Source organism: Pecten maximus, chromosome 13 (assembly GCF_902652985.1).
Source record: "Pecten maximus chromosome 13, xPecMax1.1, whole genome shotgun sequence".
In the NCBI taxonomy this organism is placed as follows: domain Eukaryota; kingdom Metazoa; phylum Mollusca; class Bivalvia; order Pectinida; family Pectinidae; genus Pecten; species Pecten maximus.
In genome coordinates, this window is record NC_047027.1 from 3149539 (window position 1) to 3174592 (window position 25054).

Below are 25054 nucleotides of genomic sequence, written 5' to 3' on the forward strand. Positions count from 1 at the left end.
AAACCAAAACACGTCGTATGTGTACATCTCGTATGCCTACATGTACTCAATTGCTGTCACTGTGTAATCGCGATGGTGTAAACCGGATAGAAAACGGACTCCGGAATTGATGGCGCATGACCTTAAATTACGATTCTGAAATGCTAACATCGATTTAATGTGGACCTTTAGAAACTCTCACTTATTTGGTACGATTTTTTTCTGATTTTTAATAATTATAAATTATAAGTATTTTTCTGTTATTTTTTTCGGCATCATTCAAACACTACGGATTATTTGACTTGAATCCTTCTCAAATATTAGACAACTTCCGGTTTACTTCAGTAATACTTCAGTCAAAAATAACCAATAAGAAGTCGAAAATATCGACAGCCCGATACTGATCTGTCAAAATGGCCGTGTTTAGATCGGATCCCTGCGGTATAGTATGTTTGATTATAACGTACGCTGCAGTTTTGTATGCAGATTATGTCGTAGTTCGGCATCTGGTAATCCCTACAATGTCAGAGACGTGAGTACATTTTTGATGTCGATAGATAAATGCTTTACCGAAAATCCACAACCATGCCAGGAGGAAGTGGTAGTATTCTCTGTATCGGAGGCTGAGCTATTCCATATTATTTTTATTTTTCTCATTCCATTTCTTAAGTGTTTTAAAATTGTTCAATATCTGTCGAAGAGTTAACTCTGTTGAGGTGTTGTTTTACTTTGAATGTTAGATGGTTAAACACTTGAAACAAAAATCAAACTTCTTGTGTCTTGGAAATGGAATGATAAAATTGCGATAAATTCACATGTGCACATGTATATACCTTCCCGTGTGGCGGTTTTGCAATGAGAGGGTCGGCATTTCATTGCTGATGGATTTACATGTGTGAAAGAACATTGAAAATAACATTCCTGTCGAGTGATCAGATAGGAATCGAACCCAGATCTCTGGCATGATAAAACCACGACTCTATCTCCTGATGAGCTACTCCTATACGTATAAGAGGTCTAAGTCCACCTGATATCTCCTGAGCTACTCCTATACGTATAAGAGGTCTTAATCCGCCTGATTGCATTGGCGAATCTACATGGCGCCTGTCAAAAGTTTCTCGCCGTGTTGAACCTCTAACATTGTTGCATGGAGTATCTCCTGAGCTACTCCTATACGGAGGTCTTAGTCCGCCTGATTGCATTGGCGAATCTACACGGCACCTGTCAAAAGTTTCTCGCCGTGTTGAACCTCTAACATTGTTGGAGTGAGCTACTCCTATACGTATAAGAGGTCTTAGTCCACCTGATTTCTCCTGAGCTACTCCTATACGTATAGGAGGTCTTAGTCCGCCTGATTTCTCCTGAGCTACTCCTATACGTATAGGAGGTCTTAGTCCGCCTGATTGCATTGGCGAATCTACACGGCACCTGTCAAAAGTTTCTCGCCTTGTTGAACCTCTAACATTTTTGGAGTATCTCATGAGCCAGAGAAGCACGCTCCGTCAGCTGAGTGACAGGGACTATATCATACCGGTCAAGTTTACCACATTGGACTGGAGACTCCCGAATATTCAATACAGAAGTCAAATTCTCCAGTTTGAAATTAATGACCTGCACAGGTCCAGAATTTTATTAAATTCTCCAGTTTTCTCCCCCTTGGCCAAGTGGCATCCATTTACCCAAGACCCAAGTCATTGACGCCTTAAAATTTAATTTGACGAACGATTTTTGCATGACGTGCATCAATTTGACGCTTCAAATTCTGACTAACACTAGTGTTGTATACAAGTCTTAAACGTTGTCCAATAAACAGACTCAACACAGGGCATATTAGCTATGGTCATGATCAGTGACACTAATTGACCCCTTGGGGTTAATTAAAAGAGTCAGTCAACTGTGATAAACCCAGGCTGTCACCAAATTTGGGTTTCGGGTGGAGTTTCCAATAATCAATATTATGTCCCAAATTCAGCTTAATTACAAGAAACCTTGATTGATGTGGGGTCTGACCATTGGTTAACAATGGGGTAGATTTTATTTGTAAATAGTCTACATTGTGATACAACGTACCCCAGTTCTGGCTTTGAGATAGAAATAATTTCACTGAATGATCTGTATGGCAGTCCATAGCCTGAGTTTCCTCTGGCCCAGAAAGCAAGTGACTGAGGGTCTATATGGAACTGTAACAGGAAAGAGATTTTAGTGAACAGAAAATCACACATCTTTCCTCTGTTTTGTGCCATTTCAGTACTGTTATTGAATTAAATATTTTGCTGTTGGTATATGTCATTGAAATGCTGTAACCTCAGGTATTTTCCTCCTAATAGTAATATGATTTATTTCCCTTTCTTGTTGCAGGCTGTGGGGAGTCGTCAATGTTGTAGCATTCAACACCATCATTTTCCTGCTCACTATGTCGCACATGCGGGCGGTTTTGTCTGACCCAGGAATAGTACCATTACCCACAACAGGCCTCGATTTCTCAGATCTCCACGCAGGCAAGACCATGCCTAACATGGTAAGACTTTAAACTCATCTTAGACCATACCAGTTTACCCAGTAGAAACCCACCCAACAAGAGCTGTGTTGTAAAAATGCCCCAAAACAGTTTCATTGTCCTGAAATAAACAAATCCCTATTTTTTCTCAACAACTCTCAAAGCTGTCAGCATGCAGGTGAACAGAACCATGATAAATAGTCTAACCTCTATGATTTTATTGATTTGAACTTTGTTAATTCAATTTTCTCGCTGTATCAAACTTTTTGCTTGGTCCCGAATTTTCTCACTATATAAACCTATTAACGAACCTGTTTGATTCAAATTTTTACAAATCAAAGTTTTTGATGTATCAAACTTTCTCCATGGGCTGTAAGCTATGATATTATAGATAAATGACATCTCATGATTCAAACAAAAACTTCACATGAACTGACTACTGGACAGGTGCTTGTCATGACCCAGCAGCAAGATTTCACACTCTCCCACAAAATGGCCTGTGACTGACAATAGGGATTACGATAGCTTGTGTTGTCTACTCCTTATCATGGGGTTAATTAATAATCAGGCCCAATTTATAGATTAAGTGTGTATTTAGAAGCAATTGCATTTAATCACTCTGGTATAACATCCCAGTAGTTGTCTATGATGATCGCCTTTAAAATCAGCGGTACTGGTCAGTGAGAAAAATTTGCAGAACAGTAAAACAAACAGATCAGTTTTATTTAATTGTTTTGTTTTATTGTGTTTAAAGTAAATTAACTAAAGTTTTCGCTGTGAACCTGACAGGCGATGATCAACACAAAAACATTGACGACATCTAACAGTTATGAAAGTTATCAAGAAAACATTAGTTTATTGTCAATCAGGAATAATTTGAAGTCCCGCTGTTTCAAAGTTTTTTTGTTAGTCCCTTGAACTTCAAAACACCAAAGTTTGACAGTATAATCTTAGTACATGTATGTATTTTGTGGGATGAACAGAAACCTTATTAAGCATTCAATAGTTTCATTGGCACATGTACAACATTCAATGGAAATAACTAATTAGATTTGTATGTATTAGAACTTTAAGGCTGTAGCTATGATATTTCTTCATTGACATGCTCTGTTTAGGTAAAAATTGTTGATTAAATGCGATTGACACAAAAACGAAACAAAAATAAAGATGAATATACTAGGTCCGGTTTAAATTGTTTATTGAATAATTTTGACCCAAAAAACCTTTTTTTTTTAACAAATGGAGATATGATCAGGTGTGATCAATTAATGAACAGCCAACACTTGTTAATAATCATAAAGAATTAGTTAATATCAATATTTATATGCTAATTGTTTTAGTCGAGTATAAGCAGCTGTACAATCCATTACTGTTTATTTTTTAGAGAGACGGCTGGACAGTGTGTATGAAATGTGAAACATACCGACCCCCAAGGGCTCACCATTGTAGAATATGCCGGCGATGTATTCGCAGAATGGATCACCATTGTCCCTGGTGGGTTGAGTTAAGGATTATTGAATGTATCATCATATTAATTGTTATGTCCTGCCCAATGGCCGACTGTCCAACATATATATCTATATTTTACTGTATAGCATACCAGTAATATTTGATCAAATGACAATTTTTGACATATTATAGATCTCAATTGATTAATGAGACTAGAAAAATTGTGCTTTTCATCAATTCTAAAATTTGTAGAATTACCAAACTAATTGTGTTGAAAATGCAATAAACCAGTTGAAAAAAAAATTCAACCTGTCATGCCGAAATAAAATGTTGTGAGAAAATTTGTAACATTGACTGTCACTGAGCGATTACACAATAGATAACAAGAAATTCATGTTTATCCATTAATTTATTGGTTTTATGACAAGGTCTTAAGAATATTTGAGATGTCTACGTAATTATCAACTGAAGTAAATCCTTGTCATAATACTATTGTTCAGAATCTTAATGGATTTTTAGATATAAGAGGAGGTGATCTGCTTGCAATATTGGTTCATTTGCTCACCTAGCCAAAAGGGCCTGTGAGCTTATCCCATGGCACAGCATTTGTCTTCAAACATTATTTCTGCTACTTGTCCTGAATAACTGAATGGATTTTGATGAAATTTGGTGTGGTGCCTTATTTGGCAAAGGAGAAACGGAGGGTGTAGCTCCCTTGGGGGCAGATAGAGGGGGCCTAATAGGGGACATATTGGAAGGGGGGAAAAATCTGAAAATGTTTTTCGTGAAGAATGACAGAATTTGGTCCAAATTTGGTTTAAACAATAGTTGGAAGATGCAGCAAAAAAGGAAGCAAAATAATTTTTATACAGTATTTTGTCATGATTACTGTAATATCCAGGTGAGTGATGCAGGCCCTGGTGGCCTCTTGTTTGGTTATATAGTAAGTAATCAGTTAAGTTTCAGATGATTTATCTTATTTTGCTTCTCCCTTTTTTTGTAGGATCAACAATTGTGTTGGTGAATTTAATCAGAAATACTTCATCCAGTTCTTATTTTATGTTGGTGAGTAGATATCCAGGGAATGCTCCACAGTTAAACCGTTACACCTGGTAATAAGTTCCAGGGAATGCTCCACAGTTAAACCGTTACACCTGGTAATAAGTTCCAGGGAATGCCCCACAGTTAAACCGTTACACCTGGTAATAAGTTCCAGGGAATGCTCCACAGTTAAACCGTTACACCTGGTAATAAGTTCCAGGGAATGCTCCAGTTAAACCGTTACACCTGGTAATAAGTTCCAGGGAATGCTCCACAGTTAAACCGTTACACCTGGTAATAAGTTCCAGGGAATGCTCCACAGTTAAACCGTTACACCTGGTAATAAGTTCCAGGGAATGCTCCAGTTAAACCGTTACACCTGGTAATAAGTTCCAGGGAATGCTCCACAGTTAAACCGTTACACCTGGTAATAAGTTCCAGGGAATGCTCCACAGTTAAACCGTTACACCTGGTAATAAGTTCCAGGGAATGCTCCAGTTAAACCGTTACACCTGGTAATAAGTTCCAGGGAATGCTCCACAGTTAAACCGTTACACCTGGTAATAAGTTCCAGGGAATGCTCCACAGTTAAACCGTTACACCTGGTAATAAGTTCCAGGGAATGCTCCACAGTTAAACCGTTACACCTGGTAATAAGTTCCAGGGAATGCTCCAGTTAAACCGTTACACCTGGTAATAAGTTCCAGGGAATGCTCCACAGTTAAACTGTTACACCTGGTAATAAGTTCCAGGGAATGCTCCACAGTTAAACCGTTACACCTGGTAATAAGTTCCAGGGAATGCTCCAGTTAAACTGTTACACCTGGTAATAAGTTCCAGGGAATGCTCCAGTTAAACCTTTACACCTGGTAATAAGTTCCAGGGAATGCTCCAGTTAAACCTTTACACCTGGTAATAAGTTCCAGGGAATGCTCCACAGTTAAACTGTTACACTTGGTAATAAGTTCCAGGGAATGCTCCACAGTTAAACCGTTACACCTGGTAATAAGTTCCAGGGAATGCTCCAGTTAAACCGTTACACCTGGTAATAAGTTCCAGGGAATGCTCCAGTTAAACCTTTACACCTGGTAATAAGTTCCAGGGAATGCTCCACAGTTAAACCGTTACACCTGGTAATAAGTTCCAGGGAATGCTCCAGTTAAACCGTTACACCTGGTAATAAGTTCCAGGGAATGCTCCACAGTTAAACCGTTACACCTGGTAATAAGTTCCAGGGAATGCTCCAGTTAAACCTTTACACCTGGTAATAAGTTCCAGGGAATGCTCCACAGTTAAACCGTTACACCTGGTAATAAGTTCCAGGGAATGCTCCACAGTTAAACTGTTACACCTGGTAATAAGTTCCAGGGAATGCTCCACAGTTAAACCGTTACACCTGGTAATAAGTTCCAGGGAATGCTCCACAGTTAAACCGTTACACCTGGTAATAAGTTCCAGGGAATGCTCCACAGTTAAACCGTTACACCTGGTAATAAGTTCCAGGGAATGCTCCACAGTTAAACCGTTACACCTGGTTATAAGTTCCAGGGAATGCTCCACAGTTAAACCGTTACACCTGGTAATAAGTTCCAGGGAATGCTCCACAGTTAAACCGTTACACCTGGTAATAAGTTCCAGGGAATGCTCCACAGTTAAACCGTTACACCTGGTAATAAGTTCCAGGGAATGCTCCACAGTTAAACCGTTACACCTGGTAATAAGTTCCAGGGAATGCTCCACAGTTAAACCGTTACACCTGGTTATAAGTTCCAGGGAATGCTCCACAGTTAAACCGTTACACCTGGTAATAAGTTCCAGGGAATGCTCCAGTTAAACCGTTACACCTGGTAATAAGTTCCAGGGAATGCTCCACAGTTAAACTGTTACACCTGGTAATAAGTTCCAGGGAATGCTCCACAGTTAAACCGTTACACCTGGTAATAAGTTCCAGGGAATGCTTCACAGTTAAACCGTTACACCTGGTAATAAGTTCCAGGGAATGCTCCAGTTAAACTGTTACACCTGGTAATAAGTTCCAGGGAATGCTCCACAGTTAAACCGTTACACCTGGTAATAAGTTCCAGGGAATGCTCCAGTTAAACCGTTACACCTGGTAATAAGTTCCAGGGAATGCTCCAGTTAAACCTTTACACCTGGTAATAAGTTCCAGGGAATGCTCCACAGTTAAACCGTTACACCTGGTAATAAGTTCCAGGGAATGCTCCAGTTAAACCGTTAAACCTGGTAATAAGTTCCAGGGAATGCTCCAGTTAAACCTTTACACCTGGTAATAAGTTCCAGGGAATGCTCCACAGTTAAACCGTTACACCTGGTAATAAGTTCCAGGGAATGCTCCACAGTTAAACCGTTACACCTGGTAATAAGTTCCAGGGAATGCTCCACAGTTAAACCGTTACACCTGGTAATAAGTTCCAGGGAATGCTCCAGTTAAACCGTTACACCTGGTAATAAGTTCCAGGGAATGCTCCACAGTTAAACTGTTACACCTGGTAATAAGTTCCAGGGAATGCTCCACAGTTAAACCATTACACCTGGTAATAAGTTCCAGGGAATGCTGCAGTTAAACCGTTACACCTGGTAATAAGTTCCAGGGAATGCTCCAGTTAAACCTTTACACGTGGTAATAAGTTCCAGGGAATGCTCCACAGTTAAACCGTTACACCTGGTAATAAGTTCCAGGGAATGCTCCACAGTTAAACCGTTACACCTGGTAATAAGTTCCAGGGAATGCTCCAGTTAAACTGTTACACCTGGTAATAAGTTCCAGGGAATGCTCCACAGTTAAACCGTTACACCTGGTAATAAGTTCCAGGGAATGCTCCACAGTTAAACCGTTACACCTGGTAATAAGTTCCAGGGAATGCTCCACAGTTAAACCGTTACACCTGGTAATAAGTTCCAGGGAATGCTCCAGTTAAACCGTTACACCTGGTAATAAGTTCCAGGGAATGCTCCACAGTTAAACCGTTACACCTGGTAATAAGTTCCAGGGAATGCTCCAGTTAAACTGTTACACCTGGTAATAAGTTCCAGGGAATGCTCCACAGTTAAACCGTTACACCTGGTAATAAGTTCCAGGGAATGCTCCACAGTTAAACTGTTACACCTGGTAATAAGTTCCAGGGAATGCTCCAGTTAAACTGTTACACCTGGTAATAAGTTCCAGGGAATGCTCCACAGTTAAACCGTTACACCTGGTAATAAGTTCCAGGGAATGCTCCACAGTTAAACCGTTACACCTGGTAATAAGTTCCAGGGAATGCTCCACAGTTAAACCGTTACACCTGGTAATAAGTTCCAGGGAATGCTCCAGTTAAACCGTTACACCTGGTAATAAGTTCCAGGGAATGCTCCACAGTTAAACCGTTACACCTGGTAATAAGTTCCAGGGAATGCTCCACAGTTAAACCGTTACACCTGGTAATAAGTTCCAGGGAATGCTCCAGTTAAACTGTTACACCTGGTAATAAGTTCCAGGGAATGCTCCACAGTTAAACCGTTACACCTGGTAATAAGTTCCAGGGAATGCTCCACAGTTAAACCGTTACACCTGGTAATAAGTTCCAGGGAATGCTCCAGTTAAACTGTTACACCTGGTAATAAGTTCCAGGGAATGCTCCACAGTTAAACCGTTACACCTGGTAATAAGTTCCAGGGAATGCTCCAGTTAAACTGTTACACCTGGTAATAAGTTCCAGGGAATGCTCCACAGTTAAACCGTTACACCTGGTAATAAGTTCCAGGGAATGCTCCACAGTTAAACCGTTACACCTGGTAATAAGTTCCAGGGAATGCTCCAGTTAAACCGTTACACCTGGTAATAAGTTCCAGGGAATGCTCCACAGTTAAACCGTTACACCTGGTAATAAGTTCCAGGGAATGCTCCAGTTAAACCGTTAAACCTGGTAATAAGTTCCAGGGAATGCTCCAGTTAAACCGTTACACCTGGTAATAAGTTCCAGGGAATGCTCCACAGTTAAACCGTTACACCTGGTAATAAGTTCCAGGGAATGCTCCACAGTTAAACTGTTACACCTGGTAATAAGTTCCAGGGAATGCTCCACAGTTAAACCGTTACACCTGGTAATAAGTTCCAGGGAATGCTCCAGTTAAACCGTTACACCTGGTAATAAGTTCCAGGGAATGCTCCACAGTTAAACCGTTACACCTGGTAATAAGTTCCAGGGAATCCTCCAGTTAAACCGTTACACCTGGTAATAAGTTCCAGGGAATGCTCCACAGTTAAACCGTTACACCTGGTAATAAGTTCCAGGGAATCCTCCAGTTAAACTGTTACACCTGGTAATAAGTTCCAGGGAATGCTCCACAGTTAAACCGTTACACCTGGTAATAAGTTCCAGGGAATGCTCCACAGTTAAACCGTTACACCTGGTAATAAGTTCCAGGGAATGCTCCACAGTTAAACTGTTACACCTGGTAATAAGTTCCAGGGAATGCTCCACAGTTAAACCGTTACACCTGGTAATAAGTTCCAGGGAATGCTCCAGTTAAACTGTTACACCTGGTAATAAGTTCCAGGGAATGCTCCAGTTAAACCTTTACACCTGGTAATAAGTTCCAGGGAATGCTCCAGTTAAACCTTTACACCTGGTAATAAGTTCCAGGGAATGCTCCACAGTTAAACTGTTACACCTGGTAATAAGTTCCAGGGAATGCTCCACAGTTAAACCGTTACACCTGGTAATAAGTTCCAGGGAATGCTCCAGTTAAACCGTTACACCTGGTAATACGTTCCAGGGAATGCTCCAGTTAAACCTTTACACCTGGTAATAAGTTCCAGGGAATGCTCCACAGTTAAACCGTTACACCTGGTAATAAGTTCCAGGGAATGCTCCAGTTAAACCGTTACACCTGGTAATAAGTTCCAGGGAATGCTCCACAGTTAAACCGTTACACCTGGTAATAAGTTCCAGGGAATGCTCCAGTTAAACCTTTACACCTGGTAATAAGTTCCAGGGAATGCTCAACAGTTAAACCGTTACACCTGGTAATAAGTTCCAGGGAATGCTCCACAGTTAAACTGTTACACCTGGTAATAAGTTCCAGGGAATGCTCCAGTTAAACCGTTACACCTGGTAATAAGTTCCAGGGAATGCTCCACAGTTAAACTGTTACACCTGGTAATAAGTTCCAGGGAATGCTCCACAGTTAAACCGTTACACCTGGTAATAAGTTCCAGGGAATGCTCCACAGTTAAACCGTTACACCTGGTAATAAGTTCCAGGGAATGCTCCACAGTTAACCGTACACCTGGTAATAAGTTCCAGGGAATGCTCCACAGTTAAACCGTTACACCTGGTAATAAGTTCCAGGGAATGCTCCACAGTTAAACCGTTACACCTGGTAATAAGTTCCAGGGAATGCTCCACAGTTAAAACCGTTACACCTGGTAATAAGTTCCAGGGAATGCTCCACAGTTAAACCGTTACACCTGGTAATAAGTTCCAGGGAATGCTCCAGTTAAACCGTTACACCTGGTAATAAGTTCCAGGGAATGCTCCACAGTTAAACTGTTACACCTGGTAATAAGTTCCAGGGAATGCTCCACAGTTAAACTGTTACACCTGGTAATAAGTTCCAGGGAATGCTCCAGTTAAACCTTTACACGTGGTAATAAGTTCCAGGGAATGCTCCACAGTTAAACCGTTACACCTGGTAATAAGTTCCAGGGAATGCTCCACAGTTAAACCGTTACACCTGGTAATAAGTTCCAGGAATGCTCCACAGTTAAACCGTTACACCTGGTTATAAGTTCCAGGGAATGCTCCACAGTTAAACCGTTACACCTGGTAATAAGTTCCAGGGAATGCTCCAGTTAAACCGTTACACCTGGTAATAAGTTCCAGGGAATGCTCCACAGTTAAACTGTTACACCTGGTAATAAGTTCCAGGGAATGCTCCACAGTTAAACCGTTACACCTGGTAATAAGTTCCAGGGAATGCTTCACAGTTAAACCGTTACACCTGGTAATAAGTTCCAGGGAATGCTCCAGTTAAACTGTTACACCTGGTAATAAGTTCCAGGGAATGCTCCACAGTTAAACCGTTACACCTGGTAATAAGTTCCAGGGAATGCTCCAGTTAAACCGTTACACCTGGTAATAAGTTCCAGGGAATGCTCCAGTTAAACCTTTACACCTGGTAATAAGTTCCAGGGAATGCTCCACAGTTAAACCGTTACACCTGGTAATAAGTTCCAGGGAATGCTCCAGTTAAACTGTTAAACCTGGTAATAAGTTCCAGGGAATGCTCCAGTTAAACCTTTACACCTGGTAATAAGTTCCAGGGAATGCTCCACAGTTAAACCGTTACACCTGGTAATAAGTTCCAGGGAATGCTCCACAGTTAAACCGTTACACCTGGTAATAAGTTCCAGGGAATGCTCCACAGTTAAACCGTTACACCTGGTAATAAGTTCCAGGGAATGCTCCAGTTAAACCGTTACACCTGGTAATAAGTTCCAGGGAATGCTCCACAGTTAAACTGTTACACCTGGTAATAAGTTCCAGGGAATGCTCCACAGTTAAACCATTACACCTGGTAATAAGTTCCAGGGAATGCTGCAGTTAAACCGTTACACCTGGTAATAAGTTCCAGGGAATGCTCCAGTTAAACCTTTACACGTGGTAATAAGTTCCAGGGAATGCTCCACAGTTAAACCGTTACACCTGGTAATAAGTTCCAGGGAATGCTCCACAGTTAAACCGTTACACCTGGTAATAAGTTCCAGGGAATGCTCCAGTTAAACTGTTACACCTGGTAATAAGTTCCAGGGAATGCTCCAGTTAAACCTTTACACGTGGTAATAAGTTCCAGGGAATGCTCCACAGTTAAACCGTTACACCTGGTAATAAGTTCCAGGGAATGCTCCACAGTTAAACCGTTACACCTGGTAATAAGTTCCAGGGAATGCTCCAGTTAAACCGTTATACCTGGTAATAAGTTCCAGGGAATGCTCCAGTTAAACTGTTACTCCTGGTAATAAGTTCTACAGGCTTGTAGTTTCTCATTCTATGGCTGTCATGAAATGTTATTTTATATTATTGATGATTAATGACAAGTTCTGGATTGTGACTCCCATTAAAATGGTGATACAGCCATGATAAATACAAGGATAGAAACAGGAGAGATACAGACGGACAGATACACACGGGACAGATACAGACGGACAGATACAGACGGACAGATGCACACGGGACAGATGCACACGGGACAGATACAGGCGGACAGATACAGATGGACAGATACAGACGGACAGATACACACGGGACAGATACAGACGGACAGATACAGACGGACAGATACACACGGGACAGATACAGACGGACAGATACACACGGGACAGATACAAACGGGACAGATACACACGGGACAGATACACACGGGACAGATACACACGAGACAGTTACACACGAGACAGTTACACACGGGACAGATACACACGGACAGATACACACGGGACAGATACACACAGGATATATGGTATTAGATAAGTAATACAAGTGTTATATTCGTAAACATTTTGTAGGTATCCTCAGTGCATATGCTACCACAATGGTGATTGTATCATGGATGATGGATCCAGGAGTGAAAAGCAATGGAAAACATGTCAAATTGTAAGTATCCACGTGGCTTCTACATTTTAATACCTACATATCAACTCACAAAAATGTTGAGATTGATTTCTGTTTTTAGCTCACCTGGTCCGAAGGACCAAGGTGAGCTTATGCCATACCGTGGCGTCTGTCGTCCGTCGTCCGTCCGTCCGTCAACAATTGACTTCTTCTTCATAACCGCTGATCAGAATTTGATCAAATTTGGTCAGAAGCATCCCTATGGGAAGGGGACTCAAAATTGTACAAATGATGGGGCTGGCCCCCCAGGGGCCTGAGGGGCGGGGCCAAAAGGGGTCAATTTTGCTATATTGATATAAACGACTTCTTCTCTGAAACCGAGCAACGGATATCGCTCATATTTGCCTGGTAGCATCACTATGGGGTGAGGATTCAAAATTGTACAAATAATGGGGCTGGCCCCCAGGGGCCTGAGGGGCGGGGCCAAAAGGGGTCAATTGGGCTATATTGATATAAACGACTTCTTCTCTGAAACCGAGCAATGCCTGTCGCTCATATTTGCCTGGTAGCATCACTATGGGGTGAGGATTCAAAATTGTACAAATGATGGGGCTGGCCCCCCAGGGGCCTGAGGGGCGGGGCCAAAAGGGGTCAATTGGTCTATATTGATATAAACGACTTCTTTTCTGAAACCGAGCAATGGATATCGCTCATATTTGCCTGGTAGCATCACTATGGGGTGAGGATTCAAAATTGTACAAATGATGGGGCTGGCCCCCCAGGGGCCTGAGGGGCGGGGCCAAATGTGGTCAATTTAGCTATATTGATATAAACGACTTCTTCTCTGAAACCAAGCAATGGATATCGCTCATATTTGCCTGGTAGCATCACTATGGGGTGAGGATTCAAAATTGTACAAATGATGGGGCTGGCCCCCAAGGGCCTGAGGGGCGGGGCCAAAAGGGGTCAATTTGGCTATTTTGATATAAACGACTTCTTCTCTGAAACCGAGCAATGGATATCGCTCATATTTGCCTGGTATCATCACTATGGGGTGGGGATTCAAAATTGTACAAATGATGGGGCTGTTCCCCCAGGGGCTTGAGGGGCGGGGCCAAATGTGGTCAATTGGGCTTTATTGTTATAAACGACTTCTTCTCTGAAACTGAGCAATACCTGTCACTCATATTTGCCTGGTAGCATCACTATGGGGTGGGGATTAAAAATTGTACAAATGATTGGGCTGAACCCCCAGGGGCCTGAGGGGTGGGGCCGAATGTGGTCAATTTGGCTATATTGATATAAACAACTTCTTCTCTGAAACCGAGCAATGCCTGTCGCTCATATTTGCCTGGTAGCATCACTATGGGGTGGGGATTCAAAATTGTACAAATGATGGGACTGACCCCCCAGGGGCCTGAGGGGCGAGGCCAAATGTGGTCAATCAGGCTATATTCATATAATTGACTTCTTCTCTGGAACCAAACAATGGATATCTCTCATATTTTACTGGTAGCATCACATTGGGGTAGGAATTTGAAATTGTACAAATGACGGGGCCAACCCCTTGGGGCTGAGGGGCGGGGCCAAAAGGGGTCAGTTTTGCAGAATTGATATAAACGACTTCTGCTCTGAAACGAAGTAATGGATATCGCTCATATTTGCCTGGTAGCATCCCTATGGGGTGGGGATTCAAAATTGTACAAATGGTGGGGCTAAACCCCAAGGGGCCTGAGAGGTGGGGCCAAAATTGGTCAATTTGTTTAAACAACTTCTTCTCTGAAACTAAGCAATGGATATTACTCACATTTGTATGGTAGCATGGTTATGGGGTGGGGATTCAAAATTGTACAAATGTTGGGGTTGACCAAGGCCGCCAGGGGGCTGATGGGTGGGGCCAAAAAGGGCCAATTCGGCTAAATTGATTTAAACAAATTATTCTCTGAAACTTAGCAATGGTTTTACTGGTAGCATCCTATAGGGGTAGGGATTCAAAATTGTATAACGGAAGGAGCTCCCCCCCCCCCCCCCCCCAAGGGCAGAGGGCAGGGTCAAAAGGGGTCAATTAGTCTAAACAATATCTTCTCTGAAACTAAGCAATGGATATCACTCACATTTGTGTGGTAGCATCCCTATGGGGTCGCGCCAAAAGTCAATTTCATTTTATGGATTAATGCACTTTTTGGCATTTTTAGTATAAAATAAAACCAATGTACATGTACCCATATAAAATGCTTATGATATATATTGACTTAGCAATACCAGCGACAAATATACTGAAGCAACATTCTTGTTTCATATTTCATGAAACCAGGTGAGCGATACAGGCCCTCTGGGCCTCTTGTTTTGTTTTGTTTTTTGTTTTTTTCAAATTATTATCATTTTCATGAAGTCATCAATATTAGCATCACAATCACAATTTTAGAACAGAATCTTTTTTCTGTTTTAGAATATACATTCATATTTGAATATTTTGAGTAACTATATAGATCTCAGAATGTATCATGTAATATATGGACAGAGTCAGAGAAAAAATAATTAATTGATGTAGTTGTTTTGTGCAATGTGTTTATTGTGCAATTAAGTTAATAACAGAATCAAGTTGTATGGTAAGGAATTATCTAATGTTTAGTTGTTGCAGATTCAGTTGACCATTGGGTGTTTTTTCTCTCCTTACTTTGTGTTCTGATGGATTTAACAAGTAGACTAGCTATATCAAACAAGTTTATTCACAGCTTTTCACAGTGTGTTTTATTATTTAAATTTAAACAAATTAAATTGATGTAGTTGTAGATGGCTCTATACTGGAGTGTTTCTGCTCTCCCTACTTTGAGTTGAGATATCTGGATTTGATACTAGACACACTTCTAAAACAGCATGATGTCATCTGAAAGCCCTAGTTAGGGTTTTTGTTAGCTCACCTGCCCGAAGGGCAAGTGAGCTTATGCCGTGGCGCGGCGTCCGTCGTCCGTCCGTCCGGCCGTCCGTCCGGCGTCAACTTTCCATTCAAGCAACTTCTTCTCAATAACCAAAAGGCCCAGAGACCTAATATTCGGCCTGTAGCATGCTGGGGTGAAGGGCTACCAAGTTTGTTCAAATGAATAACGTTGACCTTCATTCAAGGTCACAGGGGTCAAAAAGGCTAAAATCTTTAAACAACTTCTTCTCAATAACCAAGAGTCCCAGGGAGTTGATATTGGGTCTGTAGCATGCTGGGGTATAGGGCTACCAAGTTTGTTTAAATGAATGACCTTGACTTTCATTCAAGGTCACAGGGGTCAAATATGCTAAAAAAAAAATAGACGACTTCTTCTAAATAGCCAAAAGACCCAGGGAGTTGATATTGGGTCTGTAGCATGCTGGGGTGAAGGGCTACCAAGTTTGTTCAAATGAATGAAGGTCACAGGAGTCAAAAAGGCTAAAATCTTTAAACAACTTCTTCTCAATAACCAAGAGTCCCAGGGACTTGATATTGGGTCTGTAGCATGCTGGGGTGAAGGGCTACCAAGTTTGTTCAAATGAATGACCTTGACCTTCATTCAAGGTCACAGGAGTCAAAAAGGCTAAAATCTTTAAACGACTTCTTCTCAATAACCCAGAGTCCCAGGGAGTTGATATTGGGTCTGTAGCATGCTGGGGTGAAGGGCTACGAAGTTTGTTCAAATGAATGACCTTGACTTTCATTCAAGGTCACAGGGGTCAAAAAGGCTAAAATCTTTAAACGACTTCTTCTCAATAACCAAGAGTCCCAGGGAGTTGATATTGGGTCTGTAGCATGCTGGGGTGAAGGGCTCCCAAGTTTGTTCAAATGAATGACCTTGACTTTCATTCAAGGTCACAGGAGTCAAAAAGGCTAAAATCTTTAAACGACTTCTTCTCAATAACCAAGAGTCCCAGAGACCTAATATTTGGCCTGTAGCATGCTGGGGTGAAGGGCTCCCAAGTTTGTTCAAATGAATGACCTTGACTTTCATTCAAGGTCACAGGAGTCAAAAAGGCTAAAATATTTAAACGACTTCTTCTCAATAACCAAGAGTCCCAGGGAGTTGATATTGGGTCTGTAGCATGCTGGGGTAAAGGGCTACCAATTTTGTTCAAATGAATGACCTTGACCTTCATTCAAGGTCACAGGGGTCAAAAAGGCTAAAATCTTTAAACAACTTCTTCTCAATAACCAAGAGTCCCAGGGAGTTGATATTGGGTCTGTAGCATGCTGGGGTGAAGGACTACCAAGTTTGTTCAAATGAATGACCTTGACCTTCATTCAAGGTCACAGGAGTCAAAAAGGCTAAAATCGTCAAACGACTTCTTCTAAATAACCAATAGTCCCAGGGAGTTGATATTGGGTCTGTAGCATGCTGGGATGAAGGGCTACCTAGTTTGTTCAAGTGAATGGCCTTGACCTTCATTCAAGGTCACAGGGGCCAAAAAGGCTAAAATCTTTAAACGACTTCTTCTCGATAACCAACAGTCCCAGAGACCTAATATTTGGCCTGTAGCATGCTGGGGTAAAGGGCTACCAAGTTTGTTCAAATGAATGACCTTGACTTTCATTCAAGGTCACAGGAGTCAAAAAGGCTAAAATCTTTAAACGACTTCTTCTCAATAACCAAGACTCCCAGAGACCTAATATTTGGCCTGTAGCATGCTGGGGTGAAGGGCTCCCAAGTTTGTTCAAATGAATGACCTTGACTTTCATTCAAGGTCACAGGAGTCAAAAAGGCTAAAATCTTTAAACAACTTCTTCTCAATAACCAACAGTCCCAAGGAGTTGATATTGGGTCTGTAGCATGCTGGGGTAAAGGGCTACCAAGGTTGTTCAAATGAATGACCTTGACCTTCATTCAAGGTCACAGGGGTCAAAAAGGCTAAAATCTTTAAACAACTTCTTCTCAATAACCAAGAGTCCCAGGGAGTTGATATTGGGTCTGTAGCATGCTGGGGTGAAGGGCTACCAAGTTTGTTCAAATGAATGACCTTGACCTTCATTCAAGGTCACAGGGGTCAAAAAGGCTAAAATCTTCAAACGACTTCTTCTCAATAACCAACAGTCCCAGGGAGTTGATATTGGGTCTGTAGCATGCTGGGATGAAGGGCTACCTAGTTTGTTCAAATGAATGGCCTTGACCTTCATTCAAGGTCACAGGGGCCAAAAAGGCTAAAATCTTTAAACGACTTCTTCTCGATAACCAACAGTCCCAGAGACCTAATATTTGGCCTGTAGCATGCTGGGGTGAAGGGCTACCAAGTTTGTTCAAATGAATGACCTTGACTTTCATTCAAGGTCACAGGGGTCAAAAGGCTAAAATCTTTAAACAACTTCTTCTCAATAACCAAGAGTCCCAGGGAGTTGATATTGGGTCTGTAGCTTGCTGCGGTAAAGGGCTACCAAGTTTGTTCAAATGAATGACCTTGACTCACATTCAAGGTCATGTCGATCAAGTATGCTTAAATCTTTAAATGACTTTTAGTGAAAAGCCAAAGTGCAGAGAGACATTATATTGGTCCTGTAGCATGCTTTCAAATAACTGCAGGATCCATATATGAAAAGATCACTGCATTGCAGGTGAGCGATTTGGGCCCATTGGGCCCTTGTTTTATTTGTGTGAAATTTATTCTAAGTAATTCTGACATAATCACAGATGATACAGCCATTGGAGGGGGAGGGAGGCCCTCGAGAGGGTGGTGAAATGGAAATATGTTTTTGCTTGAGTAAAAATCTTTTAACCTATTTTAATTAAAGCATACTTCTTTTAAATAGACCTTAAGTGTAGATTATTGCTGTATACAGTCAATGCATCACGATTGTCTAGTAGAGAATGTCTCCTGGACAGATTCCACTGTACAGTACAATGTTCTTCAAATCCTGTACTATATAGAATTTCAATAGACAAAATTTAAATTGCATTATATAGCCCCCATGAACCTACACATTGGTAAGTGTTACGTGTCTACAATGAAGTGATATATATGTTTAGTCCACCATCTGCCACCATCATCAGATGGTGGACTGTTTAAATCGCTCTCGTTCTGTCGTCAGTTCATCCATTAACAATCCTTGTTATCACTATTACTTGAGAAGCACCCAGAGACTTTTTCTAAACTTCATATGTATGTTCTTCTTGGTCCTTAGTTGTGCCCATTTTATTTTGAGTCTGATCCAGAAAACAAAATGACCGACATGTGGCCTTCTTAGCTGCTTTAGACAGCTAAAGTTTGTTATTGCTATTTCTTGAGAACTGGATGAATTTTTCTTTGACTTTATATGTAAGTTCCCTAGCCCGTTTGATGATGAGTCTGCCTACAGTCCGAGTTTAGTCATTTTATAATAGGAATAGGAACAATTTATACAGAGACACATTATGTAAACACCTGTTACTTGACATCAGATTTGGTAATAGTTGTGGTGGAAGCTATTTGAAAGCTCATTTCAATTCAGAATTATGAAAAGGTGGCATTTATTTCCAGTATTGTACCAAATTATGTGTGTAAACAACAGTAAGAGATAATCATACATTCATGTACCAGCAATGCCACATAATGTGTATTGTCCAGTTAGCCATGGCTGGTATATGAACTGGTCCAATCTGTTATATATGTTGCTTCCCTAGCAAAATCCTAAGGATTTCATTTGTCCATTTGACCATCTTTTGATTTATAACTGCCGCTGTAACCCTTTTCAAGCGTAGACGATTCACTTAGGAGCCGTTATAGTTTACAGGTGTGTGAAGTGTTTAGGGCATGCGTTATCATTTATGACGCAAAAAAAAAATACAAAACAACAACAGAAATTTCCTTTTTATGATCGTTATTTTACATCTTAGTTTATATATTTCAGTAAAATCCAATTGTCATTGTTCATAAGGAGGTACACTTAATATGTATACGGAATAATAAGAAAACAGTATTAGAGAAAAAAATGATTTCAGTCTTTCATAGTCTTCCATCAAGATCATTCGTTGGTGGGCGTCAAGATCTCTCTGCATGTGGTCTCTTGTTCTGTCTAGTACTACAGATCGTAAAGTGAGCTGAAACAGCTTACAAACACATTATTTCCTCGTCATTTTTTCTTCCTCATTTTGTTGCATGTAATTATATGAATTGTAAAACATCAATGACCTGCTTGTATATAAACTTTTCTGTAAAATCCTTTTGTAGGGTAGTGTATCAGTATCTATTAGCAAAATCTTACTATAAATTATATTGATTTACATATTATCATAATATATCATTGGATTAAAATATATTTTAAGTCTCGCCATTTCATGGCCAGACACGTCTATATTTACCCTTCACTGCCATCTATCATTCTGTCATAATTCTGTGTCAAATCATTTACTCTTTAACAAATACACATAAAAAACTCAAATTTAGTTTGATAACTATGCAAGTTAAGACCTTATTTGGTTATAGTGAATTTATTTTTTTCCAACTTTATGGCCATTCAACTTTTCACAGATTCGGTATTACCAAAATTTGATATAAAGGAGTGTAAATGTCACTGGTCAGAGATTCTTACTTTTCAAGTATGCACGTATGATCAATTGCAGGAGCTAGATTTCACAATTAGAAATATTAAATCATGAATTAAAAGCTTGATTGTTTAGTCCCATCACAGTCACCGGTACTGTTATACTTACAGGATACATTCTGTGCTGTTAGTGGTGGAGTCACTACTGTTTGGAATGTTTGTGATCGCCATCGGCTGTGACCAGGTATGTACAGGATTTACATTGATTATTCTCCTACCCTGCTGTAACAGGTTTCGCCAGTGACAAAGTGGGTCTATGTTTGTCTTTAACATGTTTTTCCAGGGACAAAGTTGGTGTATGTACGTCTGTAACAGGTCTCTCCGGGGACAAAGTTGGTGTATGTACGTCTGTAACAGGTTTCTCCAGGGACAAAGTTGGTGTATGTATGTCTGTAACAGATTTCTCCAGGGACAAAGTTGGTGTATGTACGTCTGTAACAGGTCTCTCCGGGGACAAAGTTGGTGTATGTACGTCTGTAACAGGTCTCTCCGGGGACAAAGTTGGTGTATGTACGTCTGTAACAGGTCTCTCCAGGGACAAAGTTGGTGTACATAGTCTGTTGGTAACTTTGATTTGTTACCACTGCTACTCTCAGTTGTTCATTTGTTGAGGGATTTTTAAATTAGACAAAACCTACTAGAGTTTTGTTGGCAGTAAACCAGTAAGTAAATGTGATTAAATTCGGCCCACCTGTATAGTTTTCTATGGAATGGAATATCTGAATAATTCTTTTAAATTTCTAAGCTATCACTAACATGCGATTTGGTGTGCATGTAGTATAAATGTTGTTGATACCATCTAGTTCTTTCAATGGTGAAGAATTTTTTTTAATTTTTCTATTAGAATGGGCCTTGCTTATGTCAGTTCTGTATCTAACATGATTTCCATTGATTTTAGATGGGAGCTATTCTGAGTGACGAAACAGCCGTAGAGCAAGTGAAAAAGGAAGGGCCAAGACGACAGAAAAAATCATCATACGCTTTAATGCAGGAAGTCTTTGGTCGAGGTAAAGGAGGGGTGCCAATTTGGGCCCTATGGTGTTGATCACCAATAAGTTTTATTTTTTGTATATAAATACTCTGAAGTTAGGTCATGATATGGCATAAAATTAAGGTCAGATCAGAGACCAGTTCATGTTAGGAGGGGAGAAAGTGGAGGGTCTATTTCCGGATTGACCCGATTTTGATGAAACTTAATCATTTTTTGGGAATCTTTCTTCATGATTATAATTATGATGCATTGATATGACGAAAATAAAGCTAATTGAAAAGATAACCCATGGTCAAAAAGTAGGTCACAGTGACCATATTTTATCAATGCCAATTATGTCAAATATATATTCATATTCTGTTTTGTGCCTTATCTCTTTAATACAAACCTGTAAATTAATATTGGAAGATCATTTTTCCAGAAAATATTTCACAGATTTATTTTCCTTGTTAGTAGATCATTGTTCAAGTAAATATTTGACAGATTTATTGTCAGTGTAAGGTAGCATATACCTTTGATAATGTTCTGTCTTGTAATTCACAGGGCATCCGTGTTGGTGGCTGGTCCCTCTACAGTTTAATCCAGTGGTCCAAGTCTACGAGACACAGTACACAGTATAGCACAGGCCATTTACTACAAAGGGGGAGGGAAGGGTATGGGAAGGGGTCACATTTGGGGAGGGAATGGATTTTGTTGTGAATTTCACTTTTGTTTCGTCATCCTGTCAATGTTCTCACATTCCAGTCTGTATAGATTAACTTGGTTTAAATAGTCTTTCTTTTCCATTACTAACATTTCAAAGTTTATTCATTTAATATCAGCTCATTTCTTACTTTTGATATCCGGCATGTCTACAGTGTATATACCTGTGTATATGTGTTTCACGCCTACAAAGTCTAGGCTGTGCCATAATTAACCTACAGTAAACCCAGGGACCAATGATCTGAGACTCCAATGAGGGGGAGGGGGTAATCGGAGGTATGTGTGGTTATTAATTAAATAATAACAACAGTAATGATAACATACCTTTATAGAGAACCTAGCTATAAATGCCAGCCCATTACTACAGGAAAGTTGGTAATTCTAGTGGACAACAACCATGAGGAGCTTATAGCTGGACATAGACTTATTGTCAGACATTTGACTTATTGTCAGACATTTGACTTATTGTCAGACATGGACTTATTACGGGACATGGACATATTATCAGACATGGACTTATTACCAGACATGAGCTTATTACCAAACATGGACTTATTACCAGACATGGACTTATTACCAGACATGGACTTATTACCAGACGTGGACTTATTACCAGATATGGACTTATTACCAGATATGGACTTAATGATAGACATGGACTTATTGGGATATGTTGACTTATTGTCAGACAATGACTTATTGGTGAATACATACTGTAAACTTTCATACCAAACCACAAAAAATACATCATTTATGAGTGTTGTTGCATTTTAAATCTGATCAAACACTTTCAGGAGTTAAAATTGTACTATATAGAGAAGACATAATGAGTGTCTTAAAATATAAGCTGTATTTTTGCAGGGGTAAAGAAGGACAAAACTGGCGAGCCTCAGCAAACCACTTTTGTCTTTCTGTCCCGAGCCAAAAATACAGCTTATATTTTAAGACACTGACCATGAATTCTATTTATCATGCAACAGTCATCAAAAAGGAGCATTTTCAAGTGAAACGGTATCAACAATATTCCAAATATGTTCGCCTTTTAAATGTTGTTTCACTTGAAAGTAGGTCAGTCTAAGTGACGCACGTGCCAAGATTCTAAAATACAGCTGTTTTCCGTCACTGCGGTACACAGCAAAAATATATATGGTGGGTGTATTCCGACAATGCGGTGCCAGTTGCAGGTTAAATATATATATACAACTAACAATATATTTTATACTGGGTAGAAATCATACTCCTCTCTCATTTGTATATCAGGACATTGCATATCATGCTTTACAGAAAATCATTTCATTGGTCTAAAGGAATTTTTTCCACTTCTTTTGTAATTTTTTATATTTAGATTTTCGTTTTGCTCATTTGATAAATTGATAAAAGTTGTTGGTCTCTACAGTCTGGTGGTATACACCATTACAGCCAGGATTTCCCGTGTCTGACTGGTGGTATACACCATTACAGCCAGGATTTCCCGTGTCTGACTGGTGGTATACACCATTACAGCCAGGATATCCCGTGTCTGACTGGTGGTATACACCATTACAGCCAGGATTTCCCGTGTCTGACTGGTGGTATACACCATTACAGCCAGGATTTCCCGTGTCTGACTGGTGGTATACACCATTACAGCCAGGATTTCCCGTGTCTGACTGGTGGTATACACCATTACAGCCAGGATTCCCGTGTCTGACTGGTGGTATACACCATTACAGCCAGGATTTCCCATGTCTGACTGGTGGTATACACTATTACAGCCAGGATTTCCCTGGTCTGACTGGTGGTATACACCATTACAGCCAGGATTTCCCGTGTCTGACTGGTGGTATAGACCATTACAGCCAGGATTTCCCGTGTCTGACTGGTGGTATACACTATTACAGCCAGGATTTCCCGTGTCTGACTGGTGGTATACACCATTACAGCCAGGATTTCCCATGTCTGACTGGTGGTATACACCATTACAGCCAGGATTTCCCGTGTCTGACTGGTGGTATAGACCATTACAGCCAGGATTTCCCGTGTCTGACTGGTGGCACCATTACAGCCAGGATTTCCTGTGTCTGACTGGTGGTATACACCATTACAGCCAGGATTTCCCTGGTCTGACTGGTGGTATACACCATTACAGCCAGGATTTCCCGTGTCTGACTGGTGGTATAGACCATTACAGCCAGGATTTCCCGTGTCTGACTGGTAGTATACACCATTACAGCCAGGATTTCCCGTGTCTGACTGGTGGTATAGACCATTACAGCCAGGATTTCCCATGTCTGACTGGTGGTATACACCATTACAGCCAGGATTTCCCGTGTCTGACTGGTGGTATAGACCATTACAGCCAGGATTTCCCATGTCTGACTGGTGGTATACACTATTACAGCCAGGATTTCCCTGGTCTGACTGGTGGTATACACTATTACAGCCAGGATTTCCCGTGTCTGACTGGTGGTATACACCATTACAGCCAGGATTTCCCGTGTCTGACTGGTGGTATACACCATTACAGCCAGGATTTCCCGTGTCTGACTGGTGGTATACACCATTACAGCCAGGATTTCCCTGGTCTGACTGGTGGTATACACCATTACAGCCAGGATTTCCCGTGTCTGACTGGTGGTATAGACCATTACAGCCAGGATTTCCCGTGTCTGACTGGTAGTATACACCATTACAGCCAGGATTTCCCGTGTCTGACTGGTGGTATACACTATTACAGCCAGGATTCACATACACAGTCCAAGTTTCCTCTGGCCCCTGAACCAGTTATTAGACATTTTAAAAAAAATCAATTTTTGTGGTGCAACACTTTCCGTATCATTGAAATGCCTAGCACCTGGTGCATAGGTCTGAGGAAACATGGACTACAAAGGCAATTGGAAAGGTAGACCCACATAAATTAAACATGTTAAACTATATGTCTTTCTCTTCAAGAATTCGTTTTCACAGAACATTACTCTGAAGCTATCCATGTTTGTGTAGTGCTAAACTTCTAAGAGTCACGAATACAGCACTCCTCTGTCAGCTACTTTACTAGTGTCCTTCACTAAAACAGACAGAATGGGGTGTTTTTGCCAAAGTGTAGATGTGTTTTTAAAGATGTAAATAATGTATGGACATATTTATTTTGATTTTTTTACTTCAATGTATTTATAGCTGTGTTAGATGTTTCGAGTGTGTTTGATTATACAGACGTCTGTAATATCCACATGTGAATGGCGGTTATTTTATCATGAATTGTCAAATTTCTG

The 25054-nt window shown here is 40.6% G+C and overlaps 1 protein-coding gene across 1 annotated transcript; it reads left to right on the forward strand.

Annotated features, from left to right (window-relative positions):
* Positions 1 to 361: 361 nt before the first annotated feature.
* On the forward strand, positions 362 to 22790 carry LOC117341007 (palmitoyltransferase ZDHHC3-like). Its single transcript, XM_033902801.1, has 8 exons — positions 362 to 511; positions 2338 to 2497; positions 3861 to 3970; positions 4929 to 4990; positions 12537 to 12624; positions 20225 to 20297; positions 21012 to 21120; positions 21648 to 22790. Exons 1-8 carry the CDS (start codon positions 393 to 395, stop codon positions 21722 to 21724), a joined length of 798 nt encoding a protein of 265 aa, XP_033758692.1. The 5' UTR covers positions 362 to 392; the 3' UTR covers positions 21725 to 22790.
* The last annotated feature ends 2264 nt before the right edge of the window (positions 22791 to 25054 follow it).